The 19,414-nt window shown below is 47.4% G+C and overlaps 1 protein-coding gene across 1 annotated transcript in view; it reads right to left on the reverse strand.

The window, feature by feature from the left end:
• Nucleotides 1-19,414, reverse strand: part of si:ch211-246m6.5 (von Willebrand factor D and EGF domain-containing protein) — a 69,110-nt gene that overhangs the window by 35,459 nt on the left and 14,237 nt on the right. Inside the window, exons 6-14 of the mRNA XM_035521143.1 lie at nucleotides 18,864-18,953; nucleotides 18,407-18,548; nucleotides 16,445-16,662; nucleotides 15,383-15,456; nucleotides 12,284-12,560; nucleotides 8,998-9,200; nucleotides 7,623-8,455; nucleotides 3,608-3,744; nucleotides 904-1,056 (exon numbers count right to left, since the gene is read on the reverse strand). Of these exons, the coding sequence (XP_035377036.1) occupies nucleotides 904-1,056; nucleotides 3,608-3,744; nucleotides 7,623-8,455; nucleotides 8,998-9,200; nucleotides 12,284-12,560; nucleotides 15,383-15,456; nucleotides 16,445-16,662; nucleotides 18,407-18,548; nucleotides 18,864-18,953 (2,127 nt within the window). The remainder of the gene's footprint in view (nucleotides 1-903; nucleotides 1,057-3,607; nucleotides 3,745-7,622; nucleotides 8,456-8,997; nucleotides 9,201-12,283; nucleotides 12,561-15,382; nucleotides 15,457-16,444; nucleotides 16,663-18,406; nucleotides 18,549-18,863; nucleotides 18,954-19,414) is intronic.

Here is a 19,414-nt window from a genome sequence, read left to right on the forward strand (position 1 = left end):
GCGCGGCGCAGCCCGGCCCGGCCCGCACCCTTAAACCCTTCACCGTGAAGGAGACTTCCTGCGCCAGCCGTGTCACTTCCTCCCGGCCTTTCAGGCGCTGGCCGGGCAGCGGGATGAGGCAGTCGGGGGAGGGGGCGAGCGAGGATCAGATGAGTGCCCTCTGCTGACGCTGCTCTCCACCTTCCAATCAGGACGCAGATGGGGAGCCAATGGTGCCTTCAGGTTTATAGCTCCCCATTTATTACCCACGTCCCCGCCCCTCAACTCCACTCCCGACTGACAAATGCTGAGCATCAAAGAAGCGTTTCTCACCAAGGATATGGCCGTTTTCGAAACTTTTATTCCCGCGGTCGTTTAACCCCCCCCGCATCGGGATTGGCTCCAGGTTTGGGTTCCAGGTTCGAATCTCGTACAGGAGCCCATGGGGACACTGACCTATTGCTGGATGGCAGCGGGTTTCAGTACCTCTGCCCTTCCTCTGACCGCTGCTGTTGTGCCTTGAGCAAAGGCACTTAACCCCACTAGCTGGGGTTATAGTCCAACATGGCAACCCTGTCATCCCAACATGCACCATCTCTCGCACTGCAACGATGCATCCCTGAAAAAAACCCACTTGTGTGTGTGTTTGGGGGGGGGGTCTGTACTACCAAAGGCTAATCATATAGCACATACCTTATTGAAAGCTAGTAGAACATGAAGGCTAGCTGTTCATTCACTTCCATGCTAGTGTTTCTGAATAGCATATTTGGCCTTGAAAATGCCCAGGCATGATTGAAGAACAGATGGGGTAGTTTGGTCAGAAATGTCAAAGTCCCTGCCAGTGACCAAGAACTGTCAAGATTCCAAACCCGTGATTAGCATCCCATTCTGCGCTCCACTGTCTCCGCAAAGCCCAACACGTACTTTTATCTCCCATCGGGAATACGCCTGCAGGGGGCCCGCGGGGTCAGAGGTCGCACCGCCGGCCGGGGGAACGGCGCAGTCGACGGCTTTGGAGCTGATGAACGAGGCTCTGGCGCGCTGCTCACGTCCGCCGGACCACGCCCCTTTCACGCGCTAGGAAAGCAACACACAGGACAAGTGAGCAGAACAAAACGAACAATGGGCAAATCAGAGAGCCCCTCTTTGGTTTTCATAAGATGCATGGAATTAACCAGAGGATCTCCTCTGATGTGTTAAAGCTTGGGTATACAGCCTGTTTGAGCAGGCATGAATAATAATCCGTTCCTACAGAGTGTCATGTGTAAAAGTGTAGAATAATTCATGTTATGTACATGATATTGCTCTTTTCTGTAAATTGCATAATCCACTGTTTGGTTAAATGTATGTGAAAAAAGTCTTTTTGTATTAGACGTGTTCTTTGAGAACTATAATATTACATTTTTTTTAAATCAGAGGGATTTATAGCACTTTAATATTATTGTTAACATATGGAAGAAGTGAGGTTGATGTCTTCTTGTTAAAATTTAATGACTTGTTAATTGGAGCCTGAATGTGAAGAGAATACATATATTTTCCATGTGAAATTCGGTTGCCGACATATTCATAGGACACTTGTGTAATATTAATCGTAAAAAACAAATTAAGGATGAGAGTATTCATGCATTCTTAATGAGGAATGCCTCTTCCGAGTCTAATCTTTGGCCTTTTGCGCTGTTTTGGAACGCAGAGAATTTAGTGAATTTAGAATTTAGTGTCCTCCAGATGGACTACAGTGCACAGTGAACAGCAAGACACAGAAGAAGCACAGGAGGGGCAGAGAGACCAGCAGTCATCCGGAGTGACTCTCCGGACGAACCCGGGGAGGTCTATGAGACTGGGAGACTGGGAGGGACTGAGAGAGACAGAGAGACTCGCAGAAAATAAGAGACTGAGGGACGCTTGATGTTCCATGTTGGGTAGCTCTGGCTTTTTAGAAGTTCTTCATCAGCTGTGCGAGCAGAACGCTTCTGCCGTAGTACCGGGTGAAACCACAGTGGAAACCTCATGCTAGGGGAGTGGTGGCTTAGTAGTTGACTTGTAATCAGAAGGTTGCTGGTTCAAGCCCCACTGTCGGGCCCCCGAGCAAGGCCCTTAACCCTCAATTGCTCGAATTGTACTCAGTCATAATTGCTCTGGATAAAGTGTCAGCTAAATGCCAAGGTACTACACTGCAATGTTTCCTACCCTAACATCTATAACCACAGCAGTTATCCATACACTGAAGAGGCTGCTAAAGTACACTGAGCTCGCTGGTGTAAACATGGAACCCACACATTTGAGATGTGCTGTGGCATAGTACATTATCACACAGCAGGGAACTGTGGCACTTGGGAGTTGACACCCTGGCTTTGGTGCAGCATGTTAAACTCGCTGTCTGGACCACTCGGAGATGTCAGCCCCAATGTTCATGCAGACTGTGGTGTTCAACCAACGCTTGGTTTTTATTAGAGGGGCCAATCTTTGCCAAAAAGCGTGAACTAGAGAGTCCTGGTGTTAGGTGGAGACTCTGACGCGGTGGTCCGCTGGCGTAGCCAATCAGCTTCAACGTTTGATGACCCACATATTCAGAAACGCTCCCCTTGAATCCCGTCAGCTCCAACAGATCTGGGCATGGGTAATCTCCAGATATTATTGTGGCATGAAAACCCCAGGAGGTCAGCGCTGGAATCTGCCACGGAACTTTTAGCCCTTCACCCACCCCGTCCTCATTTTGTGATGCTCGGTGCTCCTGACCCATATCTGTACAATATTATTCACTGTTCTGCTATTATATTATTGTTATATAATGACATGAATAATGCATATATACATATATACATTTATGCATATATAATGCGGGCGTCTCTAAATCCAGATTGAAAATGTTTTGTTTTTTTTTTTTTCATGGCCTCACCATAGATACCAGCTTCTCCTCCCACAGCTTTAGAAATGGTTTGCGTGGGAACGTCTTTTCTTCATTCTCTGGAAACCTTGGTTACTTTTGGTGTGTATATCTCTCTATACACACACATCTACAGCATATGGATTTCTCTCATACCCAGAGTGGTTGCTTTACGTATATACATATAAAGGTACATATAGGAACTACCAACACGCGCGCGCGCGCACGGCTTTATCCTCTACAAAGTCGCAAGGGGTACTTCAAAATTACCCACTGTGTCTGTGGGATATTAAGAGACTCGTCCCTGTGTGTAATGACAGGTTTCCAGATATTTATTCTGTTTATATCTCATGAGATGTCCTCCCCTCCTCTTAATTTCATGCTTTTAATTATGAATTGAGACAGATGGCACGTTAGATATCAAACACAGTTCCGCCACGATCCATAAAGTCTCTCTAATGGAATACTGTAAAGAGCTACTTCAGTAAATGGCATTATAAAGAGAAAATGTGATCTTGGCAGTATTAGAAAGGACAGGAGAAGGGTAGATGAGTTTAAGCACAGCGAAGATGAGAGAACAGCTGAGACGTCTTCAGCCCGAACAGCTGGAATACATTTGGCTTTGATTTCAGTTCATCCAAGAAATTATCACTGTAAATACTGGCTACTTTGCGACTCAAGTCATAGTGAGGTTGGGTTATGAAAGACATAAAGGCAAACACACACACACACCACACCACACACCATGAATCTGGTGACGAGGCAGATCAGGCGCTCGGACTCGATGAAGCCCAGGCCGAACACTCTCACGTTGTCGCAGTGGTGCGTCCGGACATTACACAGACCGTTGTTCTCTAAATCAGTGAGCTCGATGGACTGGCCTGCAAAGACACACACACACACACACACACACACACACACACACACACACAAGCACATTACATTAAATCAGCTTTGTGGCCTGACACAGATGCTAAAATATTGAACTGCACAGCACCTTGTATCTCATGGGGAGCAGGAGAAGGTCCCTGCAATGTCAACACTATATAATTTGGTCACACCAAGAAAAACACACAGACACACACATGGCTGCAGGACCACGGGTTTCTGACTGGCCTGAGCAAGAGCACATGGCATCAGCTACCTGCCCAGGACATGCCCCTCCCCCCAACTCCAAGGCCACACCCACCCCCACTCCCATGCCACGCCCCCCGTCACCCTGCTCCCTGGACATGCCCCCCCCAACACACACACCCCACGCCCATGCCACGCCCCCCCCGTCACCCCACTCCCATGACGCCCCACCCACACACCCCACTCCCATGCCACGCCCAACCCCCCCCCCCCCCCCCCCCCCCCCCCCGTCACCCCACTCCCATGCCACGTCACCCCCAGGGCCGTGTTAGCTAACATTACCACACAGCAGTGACGACGGGTCGGGTTCTGCATCAGTCAAAGCCAAATCAATACGGCAATACGGGCTTAAAAGGAAATATACAAAACAGGGGATAAAAATGAACAAAAAAGAGAACTATATCCTCGTCTGAGTGCTAGCACAAGCCATGATTAATATCCGCTGTGACTGAGCCAAGCCTGGCTCCTGATAAACCAGCTTAAAAAAAAGAAATCCAATTCCTAGCCCATAGTAACTGCTTCTGGTCTCTATGGGAAACGCCACCTTTAATTCACATTAAACACTCAAACACTAACTCAAACACCTCAAACACTAACTCCACATAGGTGCACTTATGCAAAGTAACCCTGAACACTTTGTTAAAGTGTGTGAGTCTGGGCACTTTACACGGGGAAGAAAAAGAACAAGAGCTATTGAAGTAAAAGAGTGTGTGCTCTCTCGCTCCCTCCCTCTCTCTCTCTCTCTCTCTCTCTCTCTCTCTCTCTCTCTCTACAGAGGGGCGGCACTTAGGCACTTGCACTCATAATCTGCTTTTGGTCCGTCCCCAGCTACTTCCAGATGGCATGTATTTTAATGTGCTCATAAAAGCTCACAATATCCAATATAAATAAATAAATTTAAAAAACAGGGAAAGTTCACTTTCAGTTCTCACAAACTAGACAGCAAACCGACTACAGGAGAGTAAATAAAACTTATCGAAAGGAGATTTGTGAGAGGATGATTGTTTTTTTCCAGCCACACGCGCACACGTGGGAACGGCAGAAGAAACAAGCTGAAACAGCAGCTTTCGGATTGTGCTGCGCGAGCGCTCTGCTCTGAGAGAGGTCGCTCCGAAAAGCAGTGTGGCCTTCCTTCCGAGACCACTGAGGGGTCAGAGGTCAGCCCCTCTTGAACCAATGGGCTCTGAATATGCACCAGTGTCGTTCCCGAGGTTCTAACACGCCCTGGCAGCTTGAGACCCGTCGGACCAGAGCTCTGGTGGTCCAATCATGCTCACGAGAACCTACTGAATCTGCCGAGGTCTGATCTGGCATTCAAGCTCTGTAGGATTTGATGCGAGTGAGCCCTTGATTAAAAATATCAGGAGTAAATTGATTATATAAAAAAATTAAGTATATAAAAATCTCAACAACTAATAAAGAATAAAAGTGGGAATAAAAGTCTTATGCTCTTTTGTGGCGGGACTGAAAGGTTTTCATATTTTCCCTTGTTTCAGAGAGCTACGCGACAGGCCTCGTGACGAGCAAGGAAGAGAACTAAGCTGAAAGAGACCTTGAACAAAGCACACGCAAACAGAACTCAGACGGAATTTAAAGAGAGCCGAAGCGGAGCTCAAACGCCTGGAACTCAAACAGAGCTCAAACGGCCCACGAGCTCAAATAGAGCAGAAGCAAACAGAACTTGTCCAGGGAGCAGGAGCGAGGTTTGAACGGATCTCCAACATGCAGCGCACGAACAAAGCGAGCCCGTAAGCGTGACGAACGGCCGTGTGAGGACATAGAGCAGGCCTGATGGATCTCCGCCCAGCCCGGCGCCACAGAGGGAGGCGTGCCACCAGCGTGCCATCGCTCAGCCAATTAGTCAGATTTATCCTGCCGCCACGGCCGAAACCCCGCCCCTCATCCCGGGGAGGACGCCATAAATCAGCGACTCCCGGCAGAGGGGCTGAAGTGCACGATAAATGACCCCATCTCGCCTCGCCATTCTTAATCCGCTTGCTAATTGGATTGAAACCCCTCCCACCCTCAAGCCCCTCCTCCCATTGTGAGGTATATGGGCAGCTTCAGGGGGGTGCAGGGATGGACGGGGGGAGGGATTGCACCTTGAGCCGATTCTGACGTTTATCAGTGCACGTCTCTCTCCTGGATGCAGACCAACCGCTGGCTTTCCCCCTGCATAATTACCCCTCGGTGATAAGAGGCCCAGCTGGGGGAACCAGGGTCCTGTTAGTGTCTGCCTGATATGCCCGCAAGAGACTGCTGCTAATGCCCGCTCAAGGACTTTTACAGCATCCCATCATGAAGCGCGGGGACGAGGTCGGGTGTTTAGCTCCACGACGGGTTTACACACACGACAACGCAAATGCACTCCCGCGCCCTCACGCGCGCACGAGCCTGCCATCTGGCCTGTCTCTGGAGATACGGGCACCGCCTCAGAGAGCCATTTCTTGGAGGTGGCGAGTACATGAAACGAGTTTAGGGACCGGAGATAATGCCATCCAGCGGAGAATGTAATTAAGAGGCGTAATTTAAGCACATGTGGGGGAGGGAGAGGTGGGTGGGTGGTGGGGGTAACGGAGCTCAAGACTTGGGGGAACGACGAGGGCCGGGGAAGAGATCCGTTCCGAAGCCGCCGAGATGATCTGGCATCTTGCGAACCATCTGTTAAAAACAGCTGCAGATTGAGGGTTCCCTTCTCCTCTTTAATTAAACCCGTTTCGGCTACCGGGAATGCCTGGAAAGGGAAAAAAAAAGCAAAAACGCTGTTCCGTAATCAAAAGCAGAAACATATCAGATTAAATTTGGAGCGAAAGCCCCGGATTAAGGGAGCGGACACGCGCCTTTGGAAAACGTCGCTGGGTTTCCAGAGCTGGCTCATTCGGCGTGACAGCACCGTCCCGGGGCAGCTCCAGGGACGAGCGCCAAACTGTTAAAAATCCCCGACAGGAAGCTGGCGCTCGAGCGAGCGGCGATGCCGGGGAAGCTCGTGCGGGCCCTCCCCCTTTCAGACGAGGTCGAGGAACGCCGACACTCTGGCAGGAGGTGGAGTGCGAAGCGGCACCACCGTGCATTGCTCCACCCGAGCCCTCCCTACTCCACACCCAGCTGGTGGAGACGACACTCCTGACTTAATCTGCAAACACCATCAACGCAGACTACCATATAATCTGTAGATTATAACCACATAATCTACACAGGAGTTGTTGTTTTTTTTCGCGGAACGTAGAGGCCGAGGTTTGAGATATGCGATTTTGATCATTGGCCCGTACGCATTGCACATTTTTTTGTTTTCCCGTCACAACCCGAGTTCATTATCTGACCAGCTGGATCGATAACGTGGAGGAAAGACAAACGGAAACGGGACAATACAGACTCAAAGCGTGTCGGCCTTGCTGGCTAGGAGGGGCTGTATGCAAAAAAACCCCTGCAGGGTCTCAGGTCCAGCTAAAACAAACCGGCTTCAACCGGTCTTACAATCAGCAGAGCCTTTAATTAGGCGCTCGCCTGGGCTGTAATTAGATGGCAGTCTCGCAGGTCTGGGACTCCCTGCAGACTGGCTTCAGAAGCACTAGCTGATTGGGAGTGCGGTCAGGCTGTGATGGGAGCCTGGGTAACGGAGACTTACTGACGGCGAGGCCGGAGTCATGGCCGTCGCGTCCCGGACGGCAACGGCAACCCCCTTCCTTGCACCGGCCGTCACCACTGCACGCGTTGGGGCACCGCAGGGCCGCGCGCACGTCCGGCGTCGCCGCGGCGACGGGCGGATGCTGAGCGCGGAGCTCCAGCCACCATCTCTCGCATTCATTCTCTAGGAAGGGCAGCAGCGCGTCCGCCCGGGCCGGGTCGTCCTTCATCCGCAGGTCCAGGACGCACAGGCCCACGGCCTCCTCCAGCCGACGGCCCAGGAGCCCGGCGCAGACCACGCCCACCGCGGAGCCAAGCAGGGACGCCCGGCAGAGCTCCAGCGCCCGGGCTGAGGCGAGGGTGTCGGGCGCAGGCCAGGGGGCGATGGTGTCCGCCGGGCGCGGGGACGACAGTTGGTCCTCCTGGGAGCCCGGCAGGTCCACGCGGGTCAGGCTGGGGGTCGTCTGGGCGCGCCACTGGGTGACGGAGCTTCGTGTCCCGGGTGGGTGAGGCGCGGATTCTCTGGAGCGAGGGGTCACGGGCTCAAACAGCGAGTCCACCCGGAGCTCCTCTGCCGAGAGCGCGGCCGTCCGCTGCAGGTGGGCGTCGGCCGTGTGCTCAGCTGTGACGTCTCTGGATGGGAAGAGGAAGGCGCGGTCCACGTGGTCACGGGAGAGACAGCAGGGGGCAGGCTGAGGCTCGAACAGAGCGGACAGGTCCTCCCGAGAGCCGGGGGCGGGGCCGTATCCACCCTGGCAGGCGCAGAAAGGCCGCTCGGACGGCCCAGCCTCGGCAGGGGGGGTGCGGTCAAACAGGCTCTCCCCCGGCGCAACCCTGGTACGGCGCAATAAAACAGAAATACGGCCTCTGGAAACGAGCTCTCGCATTAGCCTTTTGAATTAAGTCCCCAAGACATGCAATCTGGAGAGGACTTAGGATTTGAGAAAGGTTATCCATTCACGTTGAGTACCCTGCCCCTTCTTTTATCCCTCAGAAAGAAGAAAACAGAAGTAAGTCAAGGTTACATAAATAAAAAAACAAATTTGTCTTAATAGCTCCCTCAGCTCTCCATCACCTGCGGCTTCAGGGTCATGACAAAAAAAATCTGAGGCTCATTAAAAGTTTGCCCTCGTGTTGTACGTGTTTTAAGTCATGGTCAGTAGTATCCACAAAAGAAACCAACTCAAAGAAACATGGAAAACACATATATGCCATCATGTGCCATCGTGTTGTTTTTCTTAATGTTTTGGAAGTTCCCTGAAACTCCTGCACCAGCCTAGTGCCAGAACAATATGAATAATCACTGGACTGGCAAGGTCGCGTTCAGTGTGTTTGTAACCACGGCGACACGGGCGGTGACGTCGCCGGGTCAGTACCTCCAGTCCTGTATGAAGAGGTCCAGCTCTCCGCTCTGGTAGGCGGTGCCGTCCGGACTATGGAGGTCGTTCTGGCTGTTTCCGTCGAAGGTGCCGCACAGGCCTCGCGTGCCGTTGAAGTCCCGGCTGGGGACGCGCACGGACACGCTCATGCCCCGGTCGTGCACATCCGCTCTCACAAACGCCCCGGAGGGGAACAGCACCTGAAGGCGTGGCGCAGTTTAAAGGGTAGGTCAGTGCTTCGAACGTGGATGTTTCGTTTTTTGTAACGCCGCGCCTGGATCAGGCACGTCGCGCACGCCTTTTGGACGTGGGACATAAAAACGTCACCTTAGGAGGTTTTCTCGAGGGATCACGTCGCAAAGCCCTGGATCGATACATTGCGGGATTTCGATGCACGCTAATATGAAGAAGCGGCTTTCTGTAATGACGAATTAAACAATCATACCAGCTCCTTAATCTCTCTGCTAAAAGCAACCCATGGAACCACTCGTGAGCATGTCAAAAAAATCATCTGCATTACAGAACAGAAGTAGGTTTTAACAATATGTTTAATGGCACATATGAGTAAGAGTTTAGGCTTGAACATGCCAGTCAGGTTTTTATGCAAAAACACTAAAAAAACAAACAAATAATTATTTAACCTAAATTACTCCAGTAAAAAAATGACTCCATTGCATCTACCAAGGGTCGCATTTAGTTCCAGTTCATCTCGGCTAGTCTATCTAATCTATCGAATTCCGGAGAGCTGGAGTCCAGAGATTAATCCGCATGTTTGACAGTGCGGCGGTCGCAGGTGATCCGCATTTAAAAGAGGATGAAAGCCCTCTATCCCAAACACGCAAGTTTGTGTTTACCTTCCAGAAAAATTCTACAGAGAAAACAAACATCCGCGTGTCCAAAGTTTGAACTCTCGAGGTTTACAGTGACGCCGGCGGAGATTTCCTGGTGGGCTGAGTGGTGAAATTAGGAGTTGTGAAATGCATTGTGCATGTAGTTGAATTAAGGATTAATGTTGAATGAGGTGAACAGCCGGTGAAATATGACTTTGTTCTGAGTGTAACCTTGTGTTTGCAAAATGGGCCTCGAGTAACATACGTGAAAGCCAGTCTTCCAGCAGAAATGACAGGACTCGGTGAACATACATTTTCCCCCACTTAAAAGCCACGGGTGGACACGCAGACGAACACGGACGCGGAGAGTCTCCACCATAATGGTCTTCTGACAAAAAAGGCATTTTTCCACAGGAGGAAACATGCCACTAGCTCACACAGCTCATATAAAGGCATTCAGCCATGTTTCTGTGACAACAGGAGCAGGTATGGAAGTCTGTAGGCCAGATGCTTAAACCACCAGTGGCTGTACTCTCTACAGTACGGACAGACCACAGTATGGACAGACCACAGTACAGACAAACCACAGTACGGACAGACCACAGTATGGACAGACCACAGTACAGACAAACCACAGCACGGACAGACCACAGTACAGACAAACCACAGTATGGACAGACCACAGTACGGACAAACCACAGTACAAACCACAGTACAGACACACCACAGTACAAACCACAGTACAGACACAGCACAGTACAGACACAGCACAGTACAGACACACCACAGTACAAACCACAGTACAGACAGACCACAGTACAGACAAACCACAGCACAAACCACAGTACAGACACACCACAGTACAAACCACTTTACAGACAGACCACAGTACAGACACACCACAGTACAAACCACAGTACAGACACACCACAGTACAAACCACAATACAGATACACCACAGTACAGACACACCACAGTACAAGCCACAATACAGACAAACCACAGTACAGATACACCACAGTACAAACCACAGTACGGACACACCACAGTACAAACCACAGTACAGACACGCCACAGTACAGACACACCACAGTACAGACACACCACAGTACAAACCACAATACAGACACACCACAGTACAAACCACAGTACAAACCACAGTACGGACACACCACAGTACAGACACACCACAGTACAAACCACAATTTAAACAGACCACAGTACAAACCACAGTACAGACAGACCACAGTACAAACCACAATACAGACAGACCACAGTACAGGCAGTACAGACAGACCACAGTACAAACCACAGTACAGACACACCACAGTACAAACCACAGTATGGACAGATCACAGTACAGACACACCACAGTACAAACCACAGTTCGGACACACCACAGTACAAACCACAGTACAGACACACCACAGTACAAACCACAGTACGGACAGACCACAGTTCAAACCACAGTACAGACACACCACAGTACAAACCGCAGTACGGACACACCCCAGTACAAACCACAGTACGGACAGACCACAGTTCAAACCACAGTACAAACCACAGTATGGACAGACCACAGTACAGGCAGTACAGACAGACCACAGTACAAACCACAGTACAGTATTGTCGTCATGCCCGTATTAGGAACTCCGTGTCTAAAGGGTGTTTTTCCCAATGGCTAAAATGAACAGTGCATTTGAAAAATCACCTCAAATTGCTTCACTTCTCCCAAAAGTCAGTGGATCCTCTGAATTATGAGACTAAGGACTCAAAATACGAATGTTGCTGCATGATTGATAAAGATATCAATAAAAGATATCAAAATCTCTACACAGTTTGGCAGCTTTTTTTCAAGACTGTTCGCGTTGAACAGTAGCTGGCTTGATAAAAAATGAAGTTTAAAAAGCCAAAGCAAATAAAATAAGCGAGTAAATAAGTGAGTAAATAAGTGAGTAACTAAACTACAGTAACAGTAGAGGTCGCCAGGCTTATGACATTAATACAACATGTAGTATTGTTAGCTTGCTTATAGCAAATTTCAATTTTTGACCTTTTAAACAACATCATTTTTCCAAAGGATCCATTTTGGTTCAGCGCAGAGTGAGGTGGAGGTTGATTTCAAAACCTCATACCTTTTTCTAATTGACAGGACCTTCAGATCCAGAGTACCTGATGTAAGTAGAAGATGATGCAGCTTCAGCGGTCTAATTGCTTCAATTCAGCATGACGCCACCTGGTTTCACTTAACCGGCTTGTACCATTAACGAAGAGTCATCGATCTGGCGTTCTTAACAATGAGTTATCGGTGTCTGTGGCACATGGTCAGAATAAGTTTTTGCATGTTTGATGGTTAGCCCCTCCCCTGTTGAGGGGGTGGTGAAATCAGCTTCAGTGGTGATGTACAGGGTGCTAAGTTCATCATTATTTTATTACTTCAACGAAAGACATACCGTCACTTTTTTGCCCCGATGTGTCTCGAGAATCTTAACCTCATTGGCCAAGGGAGGTCCCAAATTCTTAATGAACAGCTGGGGGCGTGTCTCTTGCAGCTGGCCCCTGCACATGTCGAAGGTCACGACCTGGTTGCCCTCCCGCGCCGCTAGTCCGCAGGTGCAGGTGACGGGGTAATGGCGGCCACCACAGTCCTGCTGCCGCACGTGGACCTCAAACGCTCGGCTGGCGCTCCTGCACAGCACGAACGTCCCAGTCTGCCGGTTGTCAAAGCGTCTGGGGGTTGCGGTCACGGAAAAACAGCTTCGCATTAACATGCACAGTAGGGGTCTGTTTCATAACATCGTCGTATTAGCATGTAAGGCACACCGGGTGATTATCTTTACAGGTCTCTAAGACTGATGGACGCATAAACTTATAACTGTGTCATTATCTTATTCCCATGAACCCTGTTCACAGTAAGATGCCGTAGTCCCTGAAACTTGCACGGTGCAGATCAGAATGTGAAAAGGACCTTGTGTCTTCACTTTCCATAAATATTCAGTGTTTATGAACATGTGGGGCTTATAGAATGCAAGTCGTAACGAGACCCAAACTACTTATGAGCTAATGAAGACATTCAGAAACCAGAGCTAGGAGTTCATCTTAGCCAACAGATACAAAAATTAGAGCATTAGGACATCTACACTGTGTGCACAATTATTAGGCAAGAGAGTATTTTGACCATATCATCATTTTTATGCATATTTTCCAACTCCAAGCTGTATAAACTTGAATGCTTATTGGATTTAAGCATATCAGGGGATGTATATTTGTGTAATGAGGGAGGGTGTGGCCTAAGGAGATCAAAACCCTATAACAAGGTGTGCAGAATTAGGAAGCTTCTTTACCTCAGGCAAAAATTGGCCAAAAAAGAGACTCTGAAAAGTAAAAAATTGTATAAAGTCTTTGAGAGGGATATAGCACTCTTAACACTGGGGCGTGATCACAGAACCATCAGTCGTTTTGTTGCAACAGTCAAAGATTTGAGAAGAATCAAACGTGAAGCGTCCAGGAACCCGTCATCCTCCTGTGCTGTCATATTCCAGAACTGCAACCTCCCTGGAGTGCCCAGAAGTACAAGGTGTTCAGTACTCAGAGACAAGGCCAGGGTAAAGAAGGCTGAAACCTGACCACCACTGAACACATAAGGTGAAACGTCAAGACTGGGCCAAGAAGTATCTGAAGAGAGATTTTTCAAAGGTTTTCTGGACTGATGAGACAAGAGTGACTCTTGATGGACCAGACGGATGGGCCCGTGTCTGAATCAGTTACGGGCACAGAGCTCCACATCGACTCAGACGCCAGCAAGGCGGAGGTGGGGTACCGCTATGGGCTGGCATTATTAAAGAGGAGCAAGTTGGGTTGAAGATGGACTCAAAATCAACCCTCAAACCTACTGCCAGTTTTTAGAAGACACTTTCTTCAAGCAGTGGTACAGGAAAACATCTGCATGTTTCAACAAGACCATGATTTTTATGCAGGCCAATGCTCCATCGCATGCATCAAAGTACTCCACTGCGTGGCTGGCCAGTAAAGGCCTTAAAGATGAAAGAATAATGACATGGCGCCCTTCCTCACCTGACCTAAACCCTACTGAGAACTTGTGGGCCCTTCTTAAACGGGAGATTTACAGTCAAGGAAAACAGTACAGCTCTCAGGGTGAGGTTGCTGCTGCACAAAAAGTTGATCGTCAACAGATTAAGAAACTTACAGACTCCAAGAATGGAAGGCTTATGACTGTTATTTAAAAGAAGGGGAGCTATATTGGTCAGTTTGGGGGGTTTTTTGGGGTTTTTTTTAATGAAATGTCATAAATGTTTCTTTGTAAATTTTGAGTTGTTTGTTTATTATTCTCACTTTTAACAGATGCAAATAAACAGTTGTGATGGGAAAAGAAAGCCAAAACCTCACTTTTCCTTTATTAAATATTCAGGCTCGAGGTTTATTAACATATTGGATTGACTGAGAGCACTGTAGTTGTTCAATAATAAAAAAGAATCCTCAAAAATACAACTTGCCTAATAATTGTGCACTCGGTGTAAGTGTTTTTTGATGTAACCTTTGTGAATTTTAAAGGTTATGAAAAATAAGCTCAAACTCTGTTTGATCTAGCCATCATGGCACGTAGATGGTGGCTATGGCTAGAAATACAGAAGATACAGTAACAGTAGGCTCTTTATAGTTGCCCTTTAAAAGTAGTTTAATAGACATTAGGGGCTTTTTATATGGCCTCTCCAAGGACTACAAACTTGTGTGATAGCAAGGGGGCGAGAGAGAGAGAGAGAGAGAGAGAGAGAGAGAGAGAGAGAGAGAGGGAGAGAGAGGGAGAGAGTGAGAGAGAGTGAGAGAGGGAGAGAGAGAGAGAGAGAGAGAGAGAGAGAGAGGGAGAGAGAGAGAGAGGGAGAGAGAGGGAGAGAGAGAGAGAGAGAGAGAGAGAGAGAGAGAGTGAGAGAGAGAGCGCGAGAGAGAGAGAGAGAGAGAGAGAGAGGGAAATGTCATACACATAATGAATCTGAAATCCAGCCTATGCATGGTGCTTCAATTAAAATAGTTTTAAGTGTCAGGGGGAAAAAAAAAAAAGTTTAAAAAAAAGAAAAAAAAAGAACAATGCATAATTTAATAGAGAATAACGTCAAGTGTGATCTTGTGTGCGGATGAGGTGCACCACACATCTCTCTCTCTCTCGCCTCTGCAAAGGAGAATGCTGAGACTGGAGACCTGAACCTGTCAAGGACATGGGTCTTAATGAGGACACATCCCATATGTTTTCCTAAAGATCGCTCCGTCTGTGCTAAAGCAAAGAACACGGAGCTCTGTGCACGGGTAAACAACCGTGGCGTTCACACCTTAAAAGACAGAGTGACCTTCTCCTTTTTCGCCCTCCGCTTTCATCGACAGAAGATAATGCTCAGAATCACACCAAGGTACGAAAAACAAACAACTGTGACTTTCTGAAAGTAAAATGAAGGTAAGGCGAGAGAGAGGCGGGGCCATGCTGGAGAGGCGGAGCCGTGTTGGAGAGGAACTGGCTCCAGCCATCCCAGAGGCCTTGTTACCTGCCGTCGAAGGTGAGAATGTGTGGATCGGTGAGGGAGTAACAGCTGCTGGTGGGGACATCCTGAACCGTGACCTGAGAGAGACAGAGAAACACGGAGGAATCATCTCGGAACAGGCGCCGGTTCCCTGGAAGTGCTCCGGGAACAACATAGCAAACTTAGCACCACAATAAGAATAGGAGAAGTCAGGTCAGATATAAAACATTAGCCCTAGATGGATCAGCAATTCGGAGCCAACATACAGGAGATGACATCACTGCGAACAGTTCCACGAGCCCCCAAAAGAGATTAGTGCCCTTATTTTGCAATGTACAGAATACTTCTGAAGAGGAGACTATTTACAGAACCATTGAAAAAGTGTAAAAGTTCAAGGCAGTGTTTAAAGGCGGTCCTGTGGTGTTTGGAGACCAACCAATCTACCGAGACAAAGTAAAGCAGTTTTGCGAAGGAAACCTAGCAGTCTGATCACAAGGCAGGGCACACCATGATTAAAGGCTATGCTACAGCAAAACAGAGAGGCTCTTTCATTTATTCCAAACACAGATGGTGGTTTGGGGCCACTTACAGCAGACAAGAGATTACACTGACAAAATGTGTGCGTGTGTGTTGTCTAGCAACATAGCGGACATTTCCCCCATATGTGGTTTATTACAGATTACTTTCAGAAATAATTGTGAAAGCGATTAGGCGGCTTCAAGGTGAAATTAAAGGTACAAGATGAACTGAATGGGACAAGCTTGTCTAGGTTACATCACATTACATTCACACTAAAATAATCCTGAAATTCCCATTTTCCAGCCCGTCCTATGATCACATATGAACGTCCCATTATACATTAGTTTCTGACATGACAGCGTTTGTGTGAGAGTTACTTGTGATTTGGTCACAGCGAGGTTGGACGCTCAAAATCCTTAAGCGTTAATTATGATATAATTAGTAACAAAACAGAATTAAATTAATGAAATTACTCTCACTCGTTGCAAATCCCGCTAATCCTTTGTGGGTTGAGGGGGCAATCAGTTGCTAGTTCATCACTCTTTCTCCATTTAATCATGTTCTGACCTTCACGGGCGTGGGCGCGTATCCTCGCCAAAGTCGCGGGCTACCGCCGGCGGGCCGCGCGCTCAGCAGGCTCGCTCGGTTTCCGTCGCGAGTGAAATCGGTTACCGCGGTGAGGGCGACGGCAGCGCGCGCGCACACGCCGCCGCGGCACGCCTGGGACGCGAGCTCCAGCCGACAGGAGGACAGCGCCACGTTCGGCGTTGCCGACATCACGCCGTCTGAAACGCGGCGAAGAGGAAACAAAGAAAGAAAGCAAAGAAACGAATACGTGACGAGTGTTTTGGACCTTTTGAGAATAAAGCTCGAGAACATTCGAGGGGCCCTGTAGTCTGAAACTGAGGGTTGATGTGGTCTAAGAAAATCTGCATATAGTAAAAATAAAAGGGGGGAAATGGCTGTTTCTTTAATGGAATATGCTCTTTTATTAAAAAATGTTTAAAAGTAAGCAGGAAAAGCAGAAAAGCAGGAAAAGGGCTGACTAATGGAAAAAACGAGTAAAGCACAGTGATCTAAACAAACAAGCAGTTAAGACTAAACTGTGCTCAAGTGAAATTATGCTTACTTTGAAATAATAATTACTCAAGTAGAAGTAAAAGTAGCCCTTTATTACTTAAAGTAAATAGTTACTTAAGTAAAAATAAGAAAGTGTCTAGTAAAAAGACAAGTAGCGAGTTACTTCACTGAATCTCATTTAATAACACTGGGCTACAGTGGTAGTGCTAGCTTAGTGGTCAAGGTGCCTGACTAGAAGTCAGAAGGTTGCCAGATACAATGACTGTTGGGCCCCTGAGCGAGACCCTTAACCCTCCACTGCTCAAGCTGTGTTCAGTCAGAATTGTAAGTTACTTTGGGTAAATGTGAAATAGTCCCTTTTATCCTGAATTCAAATCTGTTTTAGATTTTATTTATTTTATTTTTTTGTATCAGGTATCATTTATAAGTGACTATTACATTTTACAGCAAGTATATATTTGTTATTCATAAACAAGGCTGTTTAAGGCTATTTACAAACTTCTAAAATGTGTTTGCCGATATTTGGCCTCAGGAGTGTCTTCCATACCTAGCAATAGTGTGCCAACACATAGGGGCAACACTTGGCATTGCTTAATATACATGATATGTGAGTGTAAAGCATATTTGTAAGTCACTCTGGATAAAAGCATCGTCTACATGGCATAAATATAAATGTACACTGCGGAAAAAAACTGGCTAATAGTGAAATTCTGAAAACAAAATTTGTGTTTGGCATGCAAAGCTAAGAAACATTTTGAGTGTGTGTTTGTTTCTGTGCGTGCATGTGTGTGTGTGTGTGTGTGTGTGTGTGTTGGGAAGGGCAGGGAGGCAAATGATAACCAGTGTGATTTAGGCAGCACACAGAAACACCAAATCAATATGCCCAAAACATAGTTTCTCTTGAAATGAATTATCTGAAAATGTCTTCTTGCCAACTTCAAATTGTACTCTCTCCTAATTTAAGATATTTGAGTTAATTTAATGACAAAGGCTGTTTAAAGGCAGAAGGTTGTTGAAAGGTGAGATAAGTAATTTTAACCACCAAAAAATAGCAAACAATATTATTCTTTTCTATAAAGTGTAGCTGAGATGAAGAATCAAATGGCTTTGTAGTCCTCTAATGAACCAGTTTATGCTCCATAGTGTGGGTCCCTCACATGGAGGGAGCCGTGTAGTACAGAATCACAGCAATCACTTTGATATTATTATAATTTGTGGGAATGATCTGGAACTCTTAACTAAGGTAACTATCTAGCCATTTTACTTTTCGTGATATTTATACTGCAATTTGGCAGCTGATTAACAAGACTAGCTGGGCACATCCATACACGTAAAAGCTATAGTACTATATTGTTTGATAGCACTTATGTGCATTTATAGCGTACCCCAAAAACACCCCAACATAATGTTGTCCTTATCTGGCCTTTCCAAATGCAGAAGCACGCGCACCTGCCTCGCGCACGCTGAGCGCTAAGGGGAGACTGCAGCAGCAGCCTGGCTCCGATCCGTAACAGGAGATCGGCACGGAGCTGTGCACCACGAGCGAGTGTTCCTTGCCATCCTCGCGGATGTGCAGAGCGTCTGGAACAAACTGCAAACAGGAGCAAGAGTCCTGTATATACTCCACAGAATATATACATTTATAGGATATTGCTTGATGAGAGTTTAATTGTACATATAGTCTGGCAGAGGTTTATCACAGTTTAGTGTGTGTGTGTGTGTGTGTGTGTGTGTGTGTGTGTGTGTGTGTGTGTGTGTGTGTATGTATATATATATATATATATATATATATATATATATATATATATATATATCAAACTGCACGTTTGCAAATAGTATGCAGCAAATTGACACTGTAGCCTATAAATTCTCTTTAAGCCATACTTAAGTATGACAGCAGATGTACCTTAATTCCAGCGAAAAACCCTGCGCTTTCTCTGGGGGCAGACTGGACGGTCGAGGAGTTGATCAGGTGCGTGGACACGCTGCAGGAGTACTGTCAATCAAACCACAATAGTCAGCTCTATGATTACACGACTTCGTCATTCCGTTCCGAGATGCAATCGACAGGAACGAATACCTTACAAATGAGTCTAATTAACTGTGTAGAGACGCAAGGTTGATTTACATGGGCAGAAAAGCTCCCAACGGGGTCGGAAAACCTACACACTGCAGCATCTGACGCTAATAAAAACGTTGGCCATCTAGCAGCATATTAAGGAAGGAGTCTGTGGGTAATCTACTGCACTCTAAGTAAGTGCTTATATGGATAGTCCTGCTAAGACTGTAGCCATAGTGCAGTCGTTAAGTAACTGCAAAGTGACACTTTTTTGGCCTCTGTACTAAAGTATGGAGCAAGAACAGGATAGCTGCCAGGTAAGAGACATTTCAGCTGCCAGCTCATGACCTTGAATTAAAATTCTATGGCATGTGCACAAATCTGTCTGTCTGCTTGTA

This window comes from Electrophorus electricus, chromosome 21 (assembly GCF_013358815.1).
Source record: "Electrophorus electricus isolate fEleEle1 chromosome 21, fEleEle1.pri, whole genome shotgun sequence".
In the NCBI taxonomy this organism is placed as follows: Eukaryota; Metazoa; Chordata; class Actinopteri; order Gymnotiformes; family Gymnotidae; genus Electrophorus; species Electrophorus electricus.